A 22,606-nucleotide genomic window follows, 5' to 3' on the forward strand; every position below is an offset into this window, starting at 1 on the left:
GAAATTCTGGGAATAAATGAGATCACAAAAGGGGGAAAAGTGCAAATAAGAAAAGGACAGAGTATTGGAAGATATGTATCTTGGCTTCCTGTCAAGGACTTCCTCTCTGCTTCCACAAAGCCTACCCTGGAGAGAGGTGCAGCTAGGGAGTTGACAACCTCTCTGTCACTCATCTACAGAACCTTTTCTTCTTTTGCAGGCATTCTCAAATTTTCTGCATTACCTGGGGTAAAGAAGAGGATGTGATTAAAAGTGTGGTTCAGGGAGTAGCCTGGTGGAGCAGTGGATAGAGCATCAGCCCTGAAGTCAAAAGGATCTGAGTTCAAATGTGATCTCAGACGTTTAACACTTCCTAGATGTGTGACTCTGGGCAAATAACTTAACCCCAACTGCCTCAGCAAAAACAAAACAAAAAGTGTGGTTCAGAGAGATGCCTGTTAAGTGATGAGGGAGTAATTCAGAGTGCATTGGGTCTAAGAGAAGATCTATATGTCTCTTGTAATCTCTGAGTAAGAAGGTAGTGCTTGGAATGGAGAGGAGAATAGAGAACCAGATAGTAAAATCCATGAGAAAGGAAGAGAGGCACATTAAGGAAAGTGTGGATTCAAATCCCTCTTGAATCCTTATTAATTTGGCATATGGACAGATCATATGATCTCCTTCTGCTCTCTCTCTTCACCTGTAAAGTGGATAATAGGGATATAAAGGGGATAATGGGAAGGTACACGTAGCACTTTTTTATAGGAGTGATATGAGGAATAAATGAAATTTATAAGTTTTATCCCCTTTGGTCATAATATCCCCTTGGGTCAATAATAATCTTTAGGTGCTTTTATTACCCTCATTACATAGAAAAGTAAATTGAGGTAAACAAGAGTTATACAACTAGTAAGAATATGAGGCTGATTTTGAACTCAGGTCTCCCTTAATTCAGGAAAGAAGGAATTCATCACCCTCAAAGAAAAGGGTAATGAATAATGATAGAATAGAGAGAGTCTATAAGTGACAGGAGAAATTTGCTTACTTCTCTTCATGGCCCAGTTTCCAGTACTAAAGGAATAGAGGGGCAATGGATGGGGATGCATTATGCTCCAGGGAGGACTATATGTTCTTGAGTGCAAGAAGGTGTTTGAAGCATGTGATGCAGAGATCTAAGACCCAGAGAAATGGAATGATTCCCACAATGAGAAGGGAAGGTAGAGTAAGATAGGGCCTCCATCAAGTCTGGTCTGTATCATGTAGACCAATGTTATGAACCTTAAATGAAAAGAGGTCTCTAGGTATTAGTAGTAGGGGGAATGCCTAGAAATATTAGTGAGGAACAAAGAGTGGGGAATGAGAAAATGAACATCCAGTATTCAGTTTTCATGAGTGCAAGAAATGGAAAATATATGATGAGGAAAAATTTATAAATAACAATGGAACAAGAGTTTGAGAATAGCCTGGGATTTGTGGCTCAGAAGAATACAGACTAGGGGTTTCAGAAGCATGAAATAAAAGGGTAAAGTCTGGAAGAGGAAGAAGGGGAAAGAGAAGGCTCTTAGGATAGTTCAGGTGGATAATTTAAAAGGGCTCAAGCTAGGATATAAGGTCAAGTTTGATATTAAGCAGGAGACTAAAATCTATTGGGAGAATCTATATTCATCCTGCTTCCGTATTGTATAGTCACATTGGTCTCTCTATTATTATTATTTTATTTTTTGCTGAGGCAATTGGGGTTAAATGACTTGCCCAGGGTCACAAAACTAGGAAGTGTTAAGTGTCTGAAGTCAGATTTGAACTCAGGTTCTCCTGACTTCAGGGCTGGTGCTCAATCTACAGCAACAAATAACTGTCCCTTTCTATTATTTTTTTAAAAGTCTTTAGGATGAATTTTTAACATATTAATTTCTTAATATTCCTGTTTCAAGAGATCCTTCATTTTAACAAAGAAAAATAGGCCAATTGATACAGAGATTGTGTATATACATTAGTCTGTATTTGTTTCAGCACATGTCGACTTCATTACTCTTTTTAGAATAAATACTCCTCTTCTTCCTCATTAAAATTGTTTCTGTTTGTATTTTCAGAATTTCACTCAAGAGATTTCTGAGGCAGAATTAGCTCTTTGCTTCCCAAGTCTCAAATATTGTCTCTTCTGTTTTCTTTACCTTTAGTAATTAGGAGTGATGAAAACCCCAGTTTATCTCCCAAGATTTTATGATCTTCAGTAATGTTTTCTAGGGATGAAGACTTAAGAAGCAGATTAGAATTATAGAATTAGGCTGTCAGAACTGGATAGGATCCTTAAAGGTAATTTAATATATTTCCCCATACTGTAGACAAAGAATCATTAGATCACACAGCTAGTTGGTATCAGAGTCAATTCATATTCCCATCTCTTGACCACTTTCTAGTTACTTTTCCCTTTTCCTTTTCTCTCAATAAAGCATAGACTTAGTTTCTGCATTGTCCCTCTGCAGTTAATTATCAAAGACCCCTTTCCAGGGTCCCTTGTGGCTTCTCTTCTGGGGCATCAGGATCTACTTTTAGGAAATGCTTCCCTTTCTCCTTGAGTTAAGCATATTGTTGGCTCATGCATTCCATGGGGATGTGACCTAGAATCAGTTCTATCTTTGAGAAATAAGGTCACTTCCCTCAGAAAGAATCAAGAGCTAGTGGGGGACCCTGCAAATGCAGTATAGAGATATAAGATGACTAGTCTGTGGGTGGAAAGTAGGTCTGCTGCCTCCTTCTCATAGCAGTGCAAGAGAACACATGTTCATGGTCTTAGATCACAGTGGGAAAACTAAGAGAACTTTAAGATATTTCTGTTCCATAAGTGTTTGTTTCTGTTGGATGCTCTGTGGACATAGCATAAAGCCAACATAATTTTGCATCCAGAGTGAAATAAATATGTAGTTTGCCAAATCCACAACATGGTGTTATCTTTGGCTTTTCTTTTTCCATCATTTATCATTGGTAATCTGACACCAATTCCTATCTCCACAATTGCTGTTCCATCTAATCATCCCCCTCCCCCCAGCTATTTCCATAGCTGCTATCCAAATTAAGACCTGCATTATTATCTACTTAGACTATTTCTGTAGTCTACTATCTATTTCTTGCCCCTTCAAATTCATTTTTCATATTGCTATAGTATCTTTCTTCCATATTGATTTGGAGATGTAATTCCTTTGCTCAAGGTTCCCTAAAAGCTTTTTGTTATTGCCTACTGATCACATTCTGAACTTCTCTTCTGGTGTTCAAGTTCTTTCATAGTCTGGTTCTAGATGACAATTTTAGCCTCATTTCCTTTTATTCCCTTGGATCCCATTCTTCTAGCATGCATTCTAGGCTTCAGCTAAATTTGACTACTTTCTCATGGCTCAGTGAATTTGGTGGTTCTGTTTCCTGGGGTTGGAAGGTTCTTTTTCCAATTCTCCATTTATTGAATTCCTACTCATTTTTTAAAGTCAGATCAGATGTCTCACCCTTCAGAAAATCTTCTCTGATGCCTAAAGTTAGTAACAGCCTTTCCCCTTCGCATCTCAGAGAGTACTTTATTTTGCATTTTTCTATTACACATTTGATCTTCTATGTGTTACAGTTACATGGGTATACAATATAGTTTTTGAACAAACTGTATGCATCTTGAGGACAAGGACCAGGTCCTAATTAAACTTTGCAGCTTCCCTATTTGGCAGTGCTTTGCACTTAGAAAGTATTCAATTAATAGGACTTGAATAGAATCAATTTGCAAATGTAGCTCCCTCTCTGGGCTCACTCCCCCAAATCTTACTGGTGCTAGTAGGTTGGGTCCACAACTTTAGAAAGTTCTAAGGGTAACTCCATGGGTGACTACTCACTGAAGTAATAATGATTCCCATGAACAATTATCTTTCAGATATCTTTCAGGAAAAATATATTGGAAATTGAGTGGATGTCCATCACTTGGGAAATGACTGAATAAGTTATGATACATGAATGCAATGGAATATTATTGTTCTATAAGAAATGATGAACAGGTTGATTTAAGAAAAGACTAGAAAGACTTATGTGAACTAATGCTGAGTGAAGTGAGCAGAAGCAGAACATTGTAGACAACAACAACATTGTGTGATGATAACTATAATAGATTTAGCTGTTTTCAGCAACACAATGATTCAAGGTAATTCCCATGGAAATGCCATCTGCATCCAGAGAAAAAACTATGGAGATGATGTTGATTGGAGCATACTATACTCACCTTTTTGTTTTCTTTTTCATGGTTTTTCTTTTTTGTTTTGATTTTTCTGCAACATGGCTAATATGAAAATATATTTAAAATAATGGTATATATCTTAAAAAAGGAAAATATATTCACAGAAAATGCCATAACAAAGGGATCCTTTTAATATTCTGAAGCATACTGTTCCATAAATACATAAAAAGGTTTTTTGGGGGGAGTAGTAGAAACAAAATACAATGCTTTTGAGACACTTAAGGAATAATTTGGCCAAGGTAACTCAGCTTAATCCAGAAGAACAGGGACTTGATGTCCTCTCTGTAGATTTCCTGATGTTCACCATGGGAGGTGGTCTATCAGTGTATCAATGATAGATTAGTTGTTTTACTTATGGAATGTGCTGGCTCTCTATAGCACATTGCATATAACTTGGATGGATGGCTTAACTGGGCTTACTCTTCATAGAGTTAGCATCTCTGCTAGATGGGTTGATCTTCTGTCAGATGCAATGAGGCAAATAACAATTTCTAGGTTAGCTTCTTAGAGATTTTGTTATAATCTTCTGAATGTCTTGATCCAGGTGGGTTGCTTTACTACCAGGATAATTCTTCATAGGTTTGTCATCAATGCTGGATGGGTAGATTGGCTGAATTCCTTGGACTTCCTCTTCTATGGATATAGTGAATACTATATGAATATAAGCTACAATTATTATAAAATATAATATGAATATGTTATTATCATCATCATTATCTCCATTACCTCCACCTTTAGATTCAATTTGATTCTCTTTTAGTGCTGCTATTGCTACTCTTTTTGCAAGGCTATTGTATAATTTCAGAAAGGAGGGAGACTCAGTTTGGGATTGGCAGAATTCTTTCCAGTTCAGCTCCCTCAGGAGCTGAAATTTGTCGTCTATAAGGAAGGGGGTAGGGCCCTACCCAAGTACAAACTCTTTTATTCTACATTTCTTTCTGGTTCAGAGATGGGTTCCCTTAGGACTTCACCCTAACTTATGGTGATCATCCAGCATATTTTCTAGATTTCTTTTAGATCTTCAAATTGGTGGCTGGAAACAAACTATTGAAGCAATTAGCCAAAATGTAAGTTGACTGTTTCTGCTGGTCTTTTTATATTACTTAAATCAAGAATCCCTTCTAAGATATAGAATGATTAAAAGACCTTTCCCTCACATTTCATTATTTATCTCCCTTATGATCTTCAATTTTGTTAAAGCCTAAAAGAGGTATATCCTAATGGAGACATTTTGAGAATCAAGTAAGTCTGTGAGAAATATGAAGTGATGGGCCCACATTAAAAATCTATCTATCTCCATCTCTATACATAGCTTGTCCTTTCTAGGGATGTTCTTAGAAAGTTTATAATCTACTTGAGAAGAAAGAACTTGTGTGCATGTCTGGACTTTCACTTATTTTCAAAACCTAATATTCATAGGGTCATAGGATTAAATCCTAGATTAAGACTAGGCCTTTTTAAAGTAGAATTTTTCTCTTTCCTTTCTTGCCTTAGATCCCTGTGTTTTAGGTGACTAAGCAGCAATCACATTTAAGAAAATGAATTTGGGAAGAATGACAAAAGCCAAACATATGCAGATAGAAAATCTGCTGAAAGTGACACAATTTAAAAAAACATTCAGGAATCAATTTGTATTTTTTGACTGCTTGTCAAAAAGAGAATTCTCTCTCTCTCCCCTTTTCTTCCTCTCTCTCTCTCTCTCTCTCTCTCTCTCTCTCTCTCTCTCTCTCTCTCTCTCTCTCTCTTCTCTTCTCTCTCTCTTCTCTCTCTCTCTTCTCTCTCTCTCTTCTCTCTCTCTCTCTCCCTCTCTCCCTCTCTTTCTCTTCTTCTCTTCCTCTCTCTCTCTCTCTCTCTCTCTCTCTCTCTCTCTCTCTCTCTCTCTCTCCCCTCCTCCTCCCCTCTCTTTCCCTTCCTTTTCTCTCTCTTAAATGAAGGGAGTATTAGAACCGAGAGCTGGTGATAATACCCCCAAAATGAAAAAGAACCAATGAAACAATTTAAAAAATGCACAGAAGACACTAGAAGAAAGTTCAGAGGGAGCAAGATAGCTTTGAAACTAATTCATCAAACTTGTTTATTAAAAAGTCAAATTGTTGATAAGATAACATCTTTGGAAATGTTCATGTTTGTCATGTGTTTGTCAAATCCAGAATAAAAAGATTCTTCCTCAACTTTGGGTTATACTAGATATCTTCTGAGGTGTCTTCCAACTCTCTTTTTAAAAAAAGCTTTTTATTTTTAAAACATATGCATAGATGATTTTCAACATTCACCTTGCAAAACCTTGGGTTCCAAAATTTTCACTCCTTCTCTTCTCCCACCCTTCCCCTAGACAGTAAGTAATCCAGTATATGTTAAACAGGTGCAATTCTTTTATGTATATTTCCATAATTATCATGCTACACAAGAAAAAGCAAATTAAAAAGGGAAAAATGAGAAAGGAAATAAAATGCGAGCAAACAACAATAACAAAAGTGAAAATATTATTTTGTGATACACTCTCAGTCCTCAGTCTTTTGTTTGGGTGCAAATGGCTCTCTCCATCACAAGACCATTGGCTATGGCCTGAATCCATACTTGCTCCAACTTTATTTCCGACAGTAACAACATGATTTGCTTTCTCCCCCTACTTAGAGGTTTTATTTTGGACTCCTTTGTCTTTTGCTTCCTGTGAACCCTTTATTCCTAAATCTGTTATTAGTAACAAGGTAATTTGTTGTTATCCATGGTCCTGAATGTGAATCTGCCATAGTGCTGCTAGCCCCCATCAGTTAACTGGTGCTATTTGGAAGTTGTGGGAATTCTACCTAGCTTAGTACCAATGCAAGTAATTATTACCTGTAAAACTCACAGAATTCACACTTGGGAGAGATTTCAGAAACTATTTAGTTCTAGCTGCATTTGAAGAGAAATATTCTCTATGACACCTGACAAGAGATCAACTATAAAGATCTACAGTGATAGGGAACTCATTATTTACCAAAGTATTTTGAGGCAGTTAGTTGTTAGGATTTATCTCCCTTACATTAATCTTAAACATGCATGCTTATAGTCCTTATTCTTCTATTGTTTCTAGTTCAGCTCTATTGGGCAAACATCAATAAACGCATCAAACATTTTACATGAAAACTCTTCAGATATTTTAAAGCATATATCTTATTTCCCACTCCCCACAAACTTCTCTAGGACAAAAATCTCTAGTTCTCTTAAGCTTTCTTTGTGTGGCATGAAATAGGGATTGAATACAGCAGATATTGAATTGTAGGGAGCTTCATCAAGAAGCACAGTATCTTGGACTAAAGTTTAGTGAAATAAATTAAGGTTCTATGACCAGTAAGATAAAGAAAAAATAGCAAAGAAAAAGCCTCAGGGTCAAGGACAAAGTATTCTTGTATTAGTTCTGAGAGGGAACTGGATTTCTTGGAAAGCTACTTGGAAAAGCTAGGACTTGGGCTCAGGGCTAAGTCCTTCTTATAGAATCTAAATTTTGAAATCCTACGACGCAGTGTATCAAGGAAAGGTGTTATGGTGTAAGGAACTGGAAAATTCAGGACCAGATGGAGCTCAGAGGTCGGGGACAATTTGGAAGTAATTCATCTTGAAGCAATGGAAGAGGATAAGTTCATGGAGAGAGAGTGAATAATAGAGAATGAAGATAGAGACTTCATGGATACTCACAAAATGGGATAATGAAGGAAAAAAGATACATCAAAAGACACCCAGAGGAAGCAGACAGGAATAAGAAAAAGGGAAAAATCTCTAGGAGTGGGAAAACTTATTTTAAAATATTTTCAATTAAGACTTCTTCAAACCTCCTGATTATCACTTGTCCCTGTGCTTTTGATTTCAATTGAGGTTCAATTCAGCTTTCTGCTAAGACCTAGATGGTCATTTCTAACAGCACAGCTGAGAAAGAATGGATGGTAGGAGGGAGGGACTCCTTGCTACCCTTGCAATTGCTGAGTGTTACTTTAGCCTCTGAGTTTTGGGTCCCTGGTGGGAACATTGAAAAACCAATCCAACATCTAATAATGAGTTTCTTTCCTGTAATGAGCTCTGGGGGCCTTAGGGATGGCCCAGATGGAGTCTACCATAATTAGCTCTGTGCTTTTCCCCACTGAGGGATTAGCCTCAATTTTTTTTTCCTCAGAGTAAGGGACAGATGTCTGTGTTGGGAGTCAGAAGGCGTGGGTTCAAGTCCTCAGACATTTATTAACTCTGTGATTTTTAGCAAGTGACTTCACCTCTTTAGATGTCACTGTCCTTATCTCTGTAATAGTTTTGGTTTTACCTCCCTCAGAGGTTGTGAGAAGAGAAATTCACCTAGTGTCTCACTGTTCCATGCAACTCTATGACTGGTTGCAGAAAAAAGTCCATTTCTATTGGTGGAGGTGGTTCCTCACCAGGTGATCATCTGCATCAATAACATATTTCTGGTAAAAAAAAAATAACAAAAACAAAATTAACAACAACAACATCACAAACAAAGATAGTGCTGAGAATGGAAGGGGATTACAAGGATTGAAAAGAAGAGGCCTGGGTTTGAGTTTTGTTCTGTCACCAATTAACTATGATTTGGGACAAGTTTTTTCATTTCTTTCAGATTGTTTTCTTCTGTGTAAAAGGGACTCTCCCTGTCAACTTTATAAGGCTGTTGTGAATGGCAAGAACTCTAAAGCATTCTGCAAATGACAATTCTCCTCAGTTCTCTTCTATAAGCTTACCTATGCACAATGACCAACCCCCAAACTTGCAAATACAAGTGACAAGTCCTGTTGTGTTAGCTGTGGGCTATTTTCATTTGAGCTAGTCTGGTTTTGCTTCTGGGGCAGTAAGACTACCCTTTGCCTACCAGGGGATTATTCTTAGGGCATTTCTACCACAATCAAATTTGCCAGAGATTTTGATATTCCTCAAGTGCCTGTTCTGTAGATTGGCCTGAGTAGAAACACACCACCAGAACTGGGATCATCCCCCAGTGATCTTGGCTATTAGAAAAAGAGGAATAACTGCCTCAGAATCATAATAGCAATAGCACCTTAAAATTAATAAAAAAAAGCTTTATAAAATTTTTCTCACTTGAGGTAAATTCTGTTATTATTTCCAATTTTACAGATCAGGAAACTGAGACACATAGTGGTAACTGAGGATGGATTTGAATTCAAGTATTCTTAACTCCAGGCCCGGTACTCCATCCGCTATATTACCTGCTGCAAAAAATTCAAAAGTCATTATCTAATCCAATCTATACCAATAGGAATCCCTTCTACAACATACCCAGGAATTGGTTTGTTTAAAAATGTCTGTTGAGTGGGAATTCATGATCTTCTGATGCATTTCATTATTCTTTTGGATAGCTCTAGTTGAGCTCAGATTGGCTCCTCCAAGTTCCCGTCATTGTTCTGCTCTTTGGGGTGAACAAAGATGTGTCTAATCCCTCCCCAGTTCGTTAGATAATACATCTTTTCATCTCAAATGAAAGGTTTAGGGGAAATGACCTCCAAAGTCTCTTATAGTCTATCTATGACCCTAAGCTTTCCTCTGGAGCACTGTTCAGCTTATTAATGCTCTCCTAAAATGATGCATAGAATGAAATTCAATATTCCAGAGCAGAACAGAGCAGGACTACCCCATCACTCAGACTGGACATTCTTTGCCTCTCTTGGTGCAATTTAAGGCTACATTAGCTTTTTTGATCGTCTCTTTTCCCATTCATTACCCTTCTCAAGCCTCTCTGATTCCCCAAACAAGCAGGCAGCCAAAAAATATAACAATAATGGGGCAGCTAGGTGGCACAGTGGCTAGAGCACAAGCCCTGGAGAGGTGGGGAGAACATGAATTCAAATCTGGTCTCAGACACTTAATACTTTCTAGCTGTGTGACTCTGGGCAAGGCACTTAACTTCATTTACTTTATCAATATCTATCTATCTATCTATCTATCTATCTATCTATCTATCTATCTATCTCCCCTCTCTTTGGGGTAGATGGTTTTATAGAGTTTGGACTCAATTCAGTCCATCATCACTTCATAATCTCTTCATAATCATCACTTCCAAGTCTGGAAGTCAAGAGACTTTTGTTCCAGTAAGGTAAGTAGTTTCCTCTTTGGTCCTTAGTTTCCTCATCTGTAAATTTTTGGTGGTTATGCTAGACTGTGAGTCCCTTTCATCTCTGATATTGTCTTCTGTGTTCTAAGACCTCTGTCAGATCTAACATTTTATGAATCCATAACTGTCTGTGTCCTTCCAGAAAATGAAAGAATGTATTTGTTATTTCCTCCTCCTCCCACAGCATCTCTTGTATGGGGGAGGAGAGGAGAGAAGGAATAGGAGCTGCTGAAGCTTAGCCAGAGCATGACAACAGACAGACATCTCCCTTCCCACCCCTTTCCCACCAGCGAGGCTTCCTGCCTGTTTACAGGAGAGAGGCCAAGGATCAGGGGTGGGCGGGGGAACCCTGGTCCCCCAGAGTCAGTCCCCCTCCTTTTTTCCCTCCCCCTCAGCTTACACGTGAGTGCAGGGACAGCCCGGATCACTCCGTGGCTTCCCATTCTCATCTTCCTCCTCGGAGCTTCCCTCCTTCTCGCAGCTCAGCCATCTCCGGGGCAGTGCTCAGTCTTTCCCATCTGGTCCATAACCAAATCCCAAGGCTGTGAACAGCCTGCCTGGGAGGCTGCAGCACAGCTGCATCTGGGCCGAGGCTGCCCCGAGGGCAACCGGGTGAGTCTGCTCCATCCTGGGTTCCGTGAAATACCATCCTGGGCTCTCAGGCGTGGGGAGATGGGAGGATGGGGGAGGACCCGGGAATGCACATGGGCACACCGATTCTCATCTCCTGAGTCTTAATCCGTTCTTAGTCTGAGTCTGTCGGTGCTCTCACTGCCATATCTGTGGCCCCATCTCTGTGCCTGTTTTCCCATGTCTGTGTCTCTGCTCTTACCTCCATGTACATGTCCTTGTCTCTGGATTCCTATTTCTGTGCCCACGTCTTCATCTTCATGTTCACATCCCCTTTTCTCTGTCCATGCTCCAGGTACCCCCCTTTCTGTGCTCAGAATCTGTTTCCTTGTCTTTAATCTCATGACTGTATCCTTACCTTTGCATCTCCAACTGTGAGTCCGTCTCTAGATCTTTGTGTGTTCCCATTTTTTTGTCTTTGTATTCATGCCTGTAGCCCCATCCACATACTCCATGTTATTCCTCTCTTTGTGGCTCGGTGGCTATGTCCTCATCACTGTGCCTATGTCCCCACTTCTTAAGGCCCATCTCTATGTCTATATCTACAACTCGATTTGTGTCCATAACCTTATCTCCCTGTGGATGTATATAATTATATATGTATATAATTATCTCTCTCTCTCTGTCTGTCTATCTTTCTATCTCCTTTTCTATCTCCATTTTTCTCTATCTGTCTATCTGTGTCTATCTAGCTCCTTTTCTAGCTCCATTTCTCTCTGTCTATCTGTGTCTATCTATCTTCTTTTCTAGCTCCATTTCTCTCTATCTCCTTTTCTATATCCCTTTCTCTCTCTCTCTCTCTCTCATTCCTCTTTCTCTGAACATGATTATCTCTTTTCTTATCTCCATGTTCCTATTTCCAGTTGTCAGTTGTGCCCGTGCCCATTTCTGTCTCTGGATCCTTATCTCTTTGTTCATGTTTGCATCTCTCTGTCCCTACTTGCCCCTCTGTGTCCTTATCTTCATGATCATGCACCCAGCTTTTCAAACTTGTACCCATTTATATGTCCTGATCTTCTCTCTATACAGTATCCTTGTGTATAGGGTCCTAATTCTGTGTACCTGTCCCTATTCTCATTTCTGTGTCTTTGTCTTTCCTTCTTGTCCCCAATCTCCTCATGTTCGTGTCTCTCTCTCTGTCTCCATGACTCTATTGCCATTTTATCATCCCTCTATATTACTATCCTCTCTTTAATCTCTGTCGACATTCATGTCCTTAATTCCATATCTGTATTCCTCCTCTAGTTTTCCATCCCAAAATCCATGGTTCTTATCTCTACCTTCAAGTCTGTCTCTGTGTCTAAGTTCCTGTCTTGATGTCCCTCCCCATCCTTGCTTTTGTTTCTCTTCTCTGTGTACATTTGCCTGCGCCTCAGGCTATTTGAAGGAAATTTTTGGGGCCCATAGAGGGCAGCAGTCTTAAATAGTTGATATTGCCAGTGGCTAAAGGGGTTGGATGCCTGAGGGCTAGGGGGAGGGGATATGCCTGAAAGTATAGGTGTGTGGGAGAGTGCCTTAGAATGCCTTGGGAACCCCAAGGACTGATCAGATATGCATATCCCAATCCCAGGAGACTTTATTTTGGGGATCCAAATCTGGATTTAGAGATCCCTCAATCCAGTCCTCTCAATTTACAGATTAAGAAATTGAAGTTTGGAGAGGGAAAGTGAATTACCAAATACACAGATGTAAATTGCTGAGCTGGAAGTGAAACCCATATCTACATTACATCATTATGGACTTTCTGTTTCCTGGACCCAAATACTAGGTTTCCCAATTGACCAAGAGAAAACCTCTCCCCCAGAGGAAAGTAGTCTTTGGGAAAAAGGAGCTTTTGAGAGAGTTCGGGTGTGTGTGTAAAATTCTGGCTAATCCTGGAGGTGTATAGGTCTAATATGTTTGCTATTTGACAGTCTTTCTTTATTCCATTAGTCCAGTAGGTTGTAACTTTACCTTTCCTTTCTCAAGTTTCCTTGGATTGCTCCCAACTCATGCACCTTAAACTTCTCACCTTCACTGTTCCTTAAAAGTCAAAGATTTGTAATTTCATAGAAATGGAAAATGCTTTTAGTAATGCAGATTGTAAACTGCTTAGCTGACAAAAAATAAAGCAGGTGTTCAGTAATTGCTTGAGACTTAGTAAGGTTAAGCAATTTGCCCATAGCTACACAACTAACAAAGGTCAGAGGTGAGGGATAGAAACTCCAGTCTCACAAGTTATGGCATTTTGCCATGTTATGCCATCCTGCAGGACAAATTGACAAAATATTTACTAGAGAGAAAATGATTGACTACTGATGTGGGAGTCATCTGAGAATCAATTCTCTGTGAAGTCAGTTCACAGAGTAATTGGAGCAAAACCCAAAATTAATGTGAAAATTAATAAAGGCTAAAATGAGTTGAAACTATGTTAATTATAGCAGCTTTAATGGCCCCAATTTAAGCAATTGACTCCCTGAAATGGAAAATAGACATAAGGAGACACTGATTCTATCACAATTTCTTAGAGAAATACTGGTATCCATGAGTTACCACCAGGAGAAAGTCAGAGGAAGCATAAAACTGCCTTTTCAAGAAATTTGTGATCTACTTGATAAATCCAGAAGCATGGTAGACATAAAAGCAGAAAAGATTTGAGTATCAATTTAAAAACAAAAATAGTAACAACAATAATACTCCCCCAAAATTGTAGAAGAGAATATGAAAAGATTAAGTGCAATTATTTTTCACCAAACAAAAAATTTTGAGAATTAATTTAATCCAACTAAGTGACATCATTCCAGGAGCTTTTGTAAACATAATTAGAAGGAGAGCAACCAATACACTTGAAATGGAACAGATCTGTAGGTGTTTTTAGATTGGTTCAGTGTTGTTAGTAATACTTATAGAAATGCTACATTTGTATTTCCCCACCTTAGTTCATTGACTCAGGAGTTAGCAATAACACTTGAGATTCGTAGCATCATGGAAAAGGCACTGACTTTGAAGTTAGGATCATGGATTTGAATCTAGACTCTGCTTTTAAAAACTTATATAGCCTTAGGGAAGTCACCCCATGTGCTATGGATCCCATTTTCCTTATTTATAAAATGAGAGACTCAGACTGGATAACTTTTAAGGTCTTTTTCAGCTCTAAAGCTCATATCTTTAATATGAAATTAATCCTGTCTATTCATCTCTTCAGATGATCTCATGATCATCTGGTCCAAGTCTAAATGAGAAAGAGGATGGAATATTCTTGCAAGCAATCTTTAATTGCAAGATAATTGGTAGGCAGGGGCTTCACTTGATAGAAGGAAAGAGCTATGATCCTTAGAAAAAGTAGGGAATATCCTTCAATCAATGGTATCCTTTAAAGAGCTTGGAAAGAGTAATATTGATGGTAGCCTAATTTCTTAGCAATTGACAATAGGAAAATAGGAAAACACTGACCAGAAAATAGTCGCCCAGTAGAAAGGCAACAATTTTGGGTTTATTCAGTTAATATTATGCAATTATGGCTATCAGAGCTGCTTAAAAGAATGGAAAGGTCAAGAGCCAGGTATATGTCAGGGTAGAAAGTAATTTCAGGACTTAAGATTTTTCCACTTGTGACTCCTTTTTGCCTAAGAAATTTTTGTGTGACTCAGCTACATAGGTATATAAAATAGGCATACAAATGAAATATTTACTATTAATAAATCATAATTTGCTGATAATAAATCATACTTTTTATGTGATTCCATGTATATAAGTATATAAAATACCAATCTAGGTAAAATCCAACCTCAGGAATTATTGTGTCTAGGGACTCAAGTTTTCCTGTTCAAAATGTGACTCACACAAATTGTTCAGACCAACTGCCTCTTAGTTTTCCATGGAAAACCCAATTCCTTTGTCTCTAAAGTGGCAACTCCTATATATCTGAATACCTATATAAAATAGGCATACAAATTAAACATTTGCTGATAATAAATCATAATTTCACATTCAGTTATGTGACCCCCATATGCGACCCATAGCTTAAGAAGCTTTGTCCTATTGCATTCTCATGAGAGTACTCATGAGTATTAGACTAGTCCAAGAGAGGATCACTGGATCAGTGAATTTATTTTTTAAAAATAGCTTGACAATTGTATTTAAATTTAATTGATTTTCTTTGTAATCTTATGTCTTATTTATTTAAAACCATGATTCTGAGGTGTCCATGGGTTTCCCAAAGGAGTCCCAAAGGACTCCATGATTTAAAAAAGGTTATGAATTGCTGTCCCAGAGTTTTCTTTGCTGCCATCAGAGACTTTTCTAATGCAGATAGTATCACCATTTTCATTTTTAGCTTGAAAAAAGGTGAACTCTCTGTGATTACAGTTAGTAGACTCATGCAAGGTTCTATAACTCATTGTTCTGGCCTACCTCAACCTTCCAAATTGAGTTTCTCATAGATTCATGCAACCTTATGTGCAGCCAACTTCCGTATGTAGAGGAATTTAAAAAGTATTTCTTTCCATGTTGTCCATCCCTTGTTTTCATTTCTTTCCCCACTTTCTCCATGTCCTTATCTTTGCTGCCCTCCTTTCAGCCCTTGCTCTTTTCTCCCCAGAGCTGGGGCTCCCTGTGTGCTTTCCCTCCAAAGCACTGTTTCTAAGGATGAGTAGCCACGCCAATAGCCTTTTTCTGAGGGAAAGTGTTTCCCAACGCCTTGGGAGGCAAAGTTGGCTACAAGGGTTGCAGGACTCCATGCAACAGCGTGCTGCTCGAACTCGGTTGCAAATCCAAACTATGAACCGGGAGCGATTGTTCCGGTTCCTACGGAGAAATGCCTTCATTCTTCTCACAGTCAGTGCTGTGATCATAGGTAAGCATGGGAGAGTGGATAGAGACACTTCTGGGAAGGGAATGGGTGTTTATTGGATGGATGTACCTTTAGATCTAAGTCTGTATTGCTGGGGTTTGGGAAGCAGTTTAGAATGGCCTGGTTGTAAACATTAGAAAACAGACTTTCTCAGTGCCCTCACTGCATAGATTTGGTTTTTGAAGAGATCTTTTCTAGGGCTGCCTTGTTGATAGGCTGCAGCTTGGTTAGTTTCCTTTAAGCAGTCCCCTACAGATGCTCTTAAGCTTCTTATCTAGGAGACCTACAGTTTCTTACTACTTTTGTTTACCACAATCTTCTTGCCCACTAGGGATCAGTCTTGCCTTTGCCCTGCGCCCTTATCAACTAACCTATCGGCAGATTAAATACTTCTCTTTTCCTGGAGAGCTGCTGATGAGAATGTTGCAAATGCTGGTTTTGCCTCTCATTGTCTCTAGCCTCATCACAGGTAAGGAGGACCTATACCCACCTCCAGAACTATCCCTTTCTTCCCAGTGTCCCACACCTGGGAATATTGTTTTGGCCCATAACTATGTGTAAAAATACTCACTACCTTGTCCCAGATCCTTGAATCCGGGGTCATTACTGACATAGAGCAAAACTGAAGTCCAACCTGGAGAATTATTCTGTCTAGGGACGCAAGTTTTCCTATTTAAAATGTGACTTATGCCAACTACTCAGTGCAAGTATCCTTTACTTTTCCGTGGAAGCGTAAAACTCCAGTTGCCTTTGGCTCTAAGGAGACACCTCCTTTTATTCTTTGTTTCTTCTCACATCTTTTCACTAATAAGATTGTGAGAGCATGTGTGGGATATATACTTTTTTTTGAAGAGGGTAATGGAAGAGTGCTGGACATTGGGGGTGCAGCCATGTTATGATGGCAAAAAGTCAAAATAGAATCAGGATTGATGGAAGGAATAAAGGGAGTCAAAGTGTAGCTTTCAGATGGGGTGGTCAGTGACATGGTCTGTATGTCTGTGTATATTTTGAGGTTTTGGGAAAACTGGGTTGGTCCTGTGAAATTAGGATGGGAATATGAATAGCCAAAGAATATATATGCATGATTCCTACATGATTTTGGAGTAGAGCACAGGAGAATATCAGTCTAGTGACCTTCTCATTAGGATTTAACTCTGATCTCCAGAAAATTCAGCTCTCAGGCCCTCTGTGATGAAAATAACTCTGTATCCCTAAAAATGACTTGGTCAGAGACCATGTGATGAATTGCTCTTCTGTAAAGCCATCCATGAAATGACCCCTAGAACTGCTTATTATGTCTGGGACAAAGGGAAAGTTGGAACATGGCTTGTCCTGCTTCTTGTGCCAGGATAAAATACCTGCTTTCTAGAGCCAGAAGTATCAAGGCATGTTTTGGGCAAGAGGAGAGCTGGGAAGTCTATGGATAGGAGGGGTCATAATGGTGATAGAGAAGTAGAAGATTGTGCAGTAATGGTAAGGAGAGGTAAAGTTGGATGAACCAGTGGAAAAGGGATATAGCTAGAGGGCAGGTCAGTAGGTCAAATGAGGATTGGTTAGGATAGAGGAGAACTAATGAAGCAGGGATGGAGTGGGATTTGAGGAGTCCAGTGGGATTTGGGTAAGGAGTAGGCATAGAATTGTTGGGTTAAGGAGTAGGGATAGATGAAGGGTAGAGAGTCAATGAAAGAATGGTATTAATGGTGGGTAAACTAGGGGGAAGTGAGGTAGGTGACACAAAGGAACTGATCTGTTGGAAAAAGTAGATCAAAGAGCTGAACTGTGTGGTTTCTCCCAGGTATGGCATCTCTGGACAACAAGGCTTCAGGGCGGATGGGGATGCGGGCTGCTGTTTACTACATGGTGACAACAATCATTGCAGTCTTCATCGGCATCCTCATGGTCACTATCATCCATCCTGGGAAAGGATCGAAGGAAGGGCTGCACCGGGAGGGCCGCATTGAATCTATCCCTACAGCTGATGCCTTCATGGATCTTGTCAGGTTAGTGTTCCTTATTCCTGTCAAATCCAGAAACATTCCTCTTCCTATCCTCCAGGACCAGCAGATTGTATCTTTTTTTTTTTTTTTTGGTGGGAGTCCAGTTACATTGAATGAGGAGAGTGTGGTCATGAAATTACATGAGCCAAGCAGGGATCTGTTATGAAATTCTGCTTATTGATCTGAGAGCCAGGATTTATATGCTCTCTAAACTAATATTGAAACAACACTCAACTTTTTCAGGCTACTGAGTATACATTTCAAGCTTACAGGGATACATCATTTCCAATATTCCAGCTTGATGTTAACCTTAAACAGTAACCAGCAGTCATTATCTACTTATCTAACAGAGTCATAAATTGTAGCAATTAGCAATAACAAACTACTTATTTAACAGTCATACATTGTATAGTTTGTGATGACTTGTGCAAATTACATGCATTGTTCACTAAGATATCTTAAATTCATCTCAAGCATGTTTCTCATCACTGTCAGGGAAGATGGTCAGCCAGTGCTTTGAGCTGTGTGAAGCCCTTACAGAGAGCAGGTCTCAAGTAATACCTGAACTGGATTCTTCCTGTACATGGACTTATTCAATACTGGCTCTCTACACTCTTTCTTTCTTTCTTCATTGCCAGTTGACCTGATAGCTTGGGATAGTAGTCTCCATGCAATTCCTTTTCTTATTTCATGAGGAAGTCATTTCTTTAAACTTACTGTAAATACTTTGAAGGTAGTTACTGAGTCTTATGTTTCTCAGCGCCAAGCATCGGGCTGACCAAATGAAAGTATTCCATAAATACTTTATGCTTAATTGATGTTTTGATTCTATTCTTTTTGTGACTCTGAACAAGGGACTTTACCTCTCTACATCACAATTTTCTTATTTTTAAGGTAGGATAATAATAGGTTCAGTATATATCTCACTGGAAGACCAATTCACTTTTGGATGACTATTAATAATTTTTTTCTCATATTGAGCTGAAATCTGCTTCTTTTTAATTTGATCTTTATTCTAATTCTGAGACAAGAACAAATCTAATCCTACCCCCCACAGTAGTTTTTCAGATATGTCTAGTCTTACCTCACCTCACTACAGCTCAAGATAAAAGACTTTGTGGGATGGAGCTTATAACTAGAATATAGCTTATGGAACAGCATACCTAATTTAAAAAAGAATATGATAGGGGGGAAAAGGCCTACTAGTTCAACAACTTACTGTTTTTTAAACAGGGAGGAAATGTGATGTGATTTCCCCAATGTTGCATAAATAGTTAATGGAAATCTCAGGCCTAGAATCCCAAACTTGTAAATTCTCTTCAGAAAGTATGTCAATGAAAAAAAAATGTCAATGGATCTGGACTATTATCAGTGTGGGCATTCTCTCCATTATTGTAGATCATAACTCATCTATATCTTTTCACCTTGGATGATTTTTGTTCTTATTTTTACATATATCCATCACGGGTTTCCCCCCAGCCTGGAGGGTTTCATCTAGATTGCTTGACGATGCATGAATATCAACATAGTTTGTTGACTGTCCATTCCTTGCTCTGAGTCCAGGAGACTTTGAGGTGTTTGAGAGTAGGACTACTTTATATTTGGTCTTTCTTTGTATCTCCTGCCCTTAGCAAACTGCCTGGCACATAGTAAACATTTAATAAATGCTTGTTGACTAGCTGACTGGCATGATCATATCATTTTTAGATATTCTTTACATTGCATTTCTTTATAATTCCTCATAGATGATACATTGTAATCAATATTTGACTACCATATCCTGAAAAAAGGACCCTATGGATGACCCACATTTTTAATTCTTTGTATACTACTACAGTGTTCAATGAATCAAAGCTATTTAATATCATTAGAAGTTTTTTGAAATGGACTTTGTTTTCTGAAGGAATATGTACTCATTAAATGCATTACACAATTTCCCCAAAAGCAATTTCTTCCCTTTTGTTCAATATTACATTTGGCTCATTGTCCATTTATGATAACTGCCCAAGGTCTATATTCTGAAAGGCCTGCTTTGTAGGTTGTGTATCCAATTGCATATCATACTCTGGACAACAGTCATCCAGTTGGTTTTTCCTGTGTGAATAGTTAGGGAAATGGCATCACAAGGATTCTTAGCTTTTAGAATTGGAAGCAATTTGATATAATTTTCTCACTTTATATATAAGGAAACTGGGACCCAGAGCATTGAAATTAACTTAGCCTAATCTTACATAGATAGTAAGTGCAGAACCAAAATTTCTAATTCTAAAAACAGACCCTGTCCTCAGGGAACTTACAATTGAGTCTCTGAGTAGTTAAATGACTTGCCCATGGTCTCATAGATAATGAGTGGTTGAACTTAAACTTTAAATCCAGGTGTTTTGACTATTTTATTTAGTTTTTAAAAAAAATTTGGGGAGCAGCTAGATGGTGCGGTGGATAGAGCATCAGTCCTGAAGTCAGGAGGACCAGATTTCAAATCTTTCCACAGACATTTAATATTTCCTAGTTGTGTGACCCTGGACAAATAATTTAACCCCAATTACCTCAGCAAAAAATGTTATTGATGCTTAAAACTATTTCTATCACTTACAATCCCTTCCCCCAATCCATGGAACCCTTCTTCAGAACAAAGAAATCTTCTAATTATCTATGGTCAGTGCCCTGTTGACTATATTCTTTGATATAGAGGCAAATATATATTAATATGAAGGTGAGAGCAGGTTGCAAAGGATTATTGTGTTGTAAAGAAAAGATAGATAGTAAAAGATGGACCAGGAAAATCATATCAATAGCACTTGTAGGAAGGAGTTGGAGAATAGAGGAGCTGTTTAATAAGCTAGGTTGCTGCTATTTAGAGACTACCCTGTGACTGGAGACCATGACCCTCATAGATCAGACAGAGCTGGAGCTAGCAATTTTGGCATCTAGGCAAACATAATTAAATGTCCTCAAATCAGCTTTTTAAGACAAATTCCATTGAAGGGGAAGAATGATGCAGTGGGTGTGGGGAGGCAGCCCATGAAGAAGCTCACCTAGGTTGCCATGTTTTTTTTGTGTTTTTTTTTAAAACTGTAATTTAATTAATTAAGATGGAGGAGAGATGAAATTTTACTTATTTCTGGTCCCTTTCCATCTTTACTACTTCAGCTGGAGGCAGTAAGGCATAATAGAAACATCACTAGACTTGGAATAAAACGCCTTTAGAACTTTTGTATTACCAGCTAGATGATTTGGGGTCAACCATTTCCTCTGTCTCAGCTTCAGTTTTCTCACCTATGAAATGATGGATTTGGATTGGGGGTAGCTAGAAAACTCTGGGTTCTAAAGCATTTTTTTTGCTATGATAATCTGCAGTTCCTTCCATTTATGTTTTTGAATGTTCTTTATGATAATATCTTGTCTACATCTGAGGTTCTATGTTTTGTGGTTATACTATTCTTTATGTTTTAGTCTTACTATCTTTTCACCCTTGATTCTTTGCAGGAATATGTTCCCACCCAACCTTGTGGAAGCCTGCTTCAAACAGGTGAGGGAGGAAGGTCAAGGTTTTGTTCATAAGGATAAAGTTGGGTATAAGTATCGTAGTGAGGGGGTCCAAGGATGGGAGGGAAGGAGAGAGGTCCTTCTAAGGATTGGTCAGAGGACTCTAGGACACCTGTATAGGTGAACACGCCTACCAAATGACTTCAAATTAAAATAAATATAAAGAAGGTCTCATGTGCTACATAGAAGGTAACATGAAGACTGAAGCTCTAGGAGGGAATATTGAAACTTCACAGAAGTTCAAAGTTAGAAGAGATCATTGAAAATATTTAGTTCAACTTGTTCTTAGTAGTGGGCCGGGCTTGATTTTTCTGATTTCAGTTCAAGACCCAGTACAGCACCAGGGTGGTGACCAGGACTGTCATGAAGATGGAAAACAGAACAGGACTGGGTATTTCTCCTTCACCTCTTTCTTTAATGGACAACGGTACTAGTGTCTTGGACAATGTTACCCGTGCCCTTGGCACCCTACAAGAGGTAATGAGTTTTGAGGAGACTGTGCCTGTGCCTGGCTCAGCTAGTGGAATCAATGCTCTGGGCTTGGTGGTATTCTCAGTCAGTTTTGGCCTGGTCACTGGCAGCATGAAACAAAAGGGCCATGCCCTGAAGGTATTCTTCAACAGCCTCAACGAAGCCATCATGAGACTCGTTGGTGTCATTATCTGGTGAGTGAAGCAGGCTAGATCTGTGTTTAGAGTTTGAAGTGGAAGGGGTTAAGATTCAGAGTTGAATGAGAAGGATGGAAGATGTTAAAGGAGTAGTGTTATTGGCAATCAACCAATCAATACACATTAAGTACCTAGTGTGTGTCAGGCACACTAAGGCTGGGGATACAAAAAGACCTTAAGAAACTTACAACCAAATGAGGGACATAACTTGTAAACAAATATAAGCAAAGCAAGTTATGTATATGATTAGTGGGAAACAATTATAGGGGGAAGGCACTAGAATTAAGAAGTGTGGGGAAAGATTTTCTACAGAAAGTGGGATTTTAGTTGAGATTTAACAGGAACCAGGGAAGTCAGGAAGTAGAGTTAAGGGGGGAGAACATTTCCGGCATGGAGGTCAGTTAAAGAAAATGCCTGGAAATGATAGAGGGAGTGTCTTGTTCATGGAATAGCCAGGAATACAGTAGAGTAAATGTGGAGAAGTAAAGTATAAGAAACCTGGAAAGGTGGGAAGGGGGAATAGATTAGGAGGAGGGACTTAAATTGAGGTGAAGGGAATCTAGTTATGGAGAACAAACACAA

At 38.8% G+C, this 22,606-nt stretch overlaps 1 protein-coding gene across 5 annotated transcripts in view; it reads left to right on the top strand.

Annotated features, from left to right (window-relative positions):
- The window catches only part of SLC1A6 (solute carrier family 1 member 6), a 50,426-nt gene that overhangs the window by 18,703 nt on the left and 9,117 nt on the right, over nucleotides 1–22,606 (top strand). For 2 of the 5 annotated variants that reach the window (XM_074306800.1, XM_074306773.1), the window contains exons 1-6: nucleotides 10,712–10,964; nucleotides 15,562–15,816; nucleotides 16,145–16,282; nucleotides 17,609–17,813; nucleotides 21,297–21,339; nucleotides 21,678–22,021. In XM_074306800.1, coding sequence (XP_074162901.1) covers nucleotides 15,609–15,816; nucleotides 16,145–16,282; nucleotides 17,609–17,813; nucleotides 21,297–21,339; nucleotides 21,678–22,021 — 938 coding nt within the window. In that variant the 5' untranslated portion in view covers nucleotides 10,712–10,964; nucleotides 15,562–15,608. Of the gene's footprint in view, nucleotides 1–10,293; nucleotides 10,335–10,711; nucleotides 10,965–15,540; nucleotides 15,817–16,144; nucleotides 16,283–17,608; nucleotides 17,814–21,296; nucleotides 21,340–21,677; nucleotides 22,022–22,606 lie in introns of those variants that run through there. The other 3 variants (XM_074306782.1, XM_074306790.1, XM_074306763.1) reach the window with 3 other exon arrangements.

Source organism: Sminthopsis crassicaudata, chromosome 1, assembly GCF_048593235.1.
Source record: "Sminthopsis crassicaudata isolate SCR6 chromosome 1, ASM4859323v1, whole genome shotgun sequence".
Taxonomy (NCBI): Eukaryota; Metazoa; Chordata; class Mammalia; order Dasyuromorphia; family Dasyuridae; genus Sminthopsis; species Sminthopsis crassicaudata.